Source organism: Acanthisitta chloris, unplaced genomic scaffold (assembly GCF_000695815.1).
Source record: "Acanthisitta chloris isolate BGI_N310 unplaced genomic scaffold, ASM69581v1 scaffold2811, whole genome shotgun sequence".
Lineage (NCBI taxonomy): Eukaryota > Metazoa > Chordata > Aves > Passeriformes > Acanthisittidae > Acanthisitta > Acanthisitta chloris.
In genome coordinates, this window is record NW_008657432.1 from 1 (window position 1) to 836 (window position 836).

An 836-nucleotide genomic window follows, 5' to 3' on the forward strand; every position below is an offset into this window, starting at 1 on the left:
TTTTGTGATGAAAATGTACTCAGGGGCTTTAACACAGGAAGAATCGGAGAAAGAATTCAAAGCATTTATAAAGCTTTCATTTGAAGAAGGATCTTTTCTGACAAGATTTCTTAAAGTATACAATGGTATGAAAAGACTTTCTGATGTGGCTTTTGCCACCTGTGAAAATCTCCTGCAGAACACAGAGCTCATCAGATATCTTGAGGAGAGCAAGTTTGATGCCATCCTGACAGACCCTGTACTACCCTGTGGATTGATAGTGGCAGGCTTCCCTCTGTGTTTTTCTTACGGCTAGTCCCATGTGGTTTAGATTTTGAAGGCAATCAGTGCCCCAATCCTCCTTCTTATGTCCCCAGGGACTTTACTCCGCATACAGACCACATGAACTTTCTCCAGAGGGTGAGCAATCAACTCTATCACATTGCAAATTCTTTTCTCTGTGGTTTTATGTTCCAACCATATGAGAAATTGGCTTCTGAGTTCCTCCATCGGGATGTGACTGTGCTGGATCTCTTACGCAAGGGTTCCATTTGGCTCCTGAGGTTAGAGTTTGTTTTAGAGTATCCCAGACCTTTAATGCCCAACATCATTCCAATTGGAGGAGTCCACTGTGCTCACAAGAAGCTGCCTCAGGTGGGTCATGCTATGTGTGTAATCCATGGTGTGACTGAGCTGGGTGTTCTCCAGTGTGGAATTTTGTGTGTCAGAATGGAATCAAGTTCCCATTTACAGCAAGTTAGGTCAATACTCATGATAGAAATTAGTTTTCTCCCATTTCCCCCCCACATTCTCCCTCTCTTTCCATATTCCATGAGGGTATCAAGTTCCATCTATTC

At 43.1% G+C, this 836-nt stretch overlaps 1 protein-coding gene across 1 annotated transcript; it reads left to right on the top strand.

Annotated features, from left to right (window-relative positions):
* Positions 1 to 13: 13 nt before the first annotated feature.
* On the top strand, positions 14 to 633 carry LOC103811702 (UDP-glucuronosyltransferase 1-1-like; the record flags this gene model as incomplete). Its single annotated transcript, XM_009084690.1, has 2 exons — positions 14 to 276; positions 357 to 633. Coding segments are annotated over exons 1-2 (540 nt in total), but the record flags the coding sequence as incomplete, so codon positions are not given.
* Positions 634 to 836: the final 203 nt, after the last annotated feature.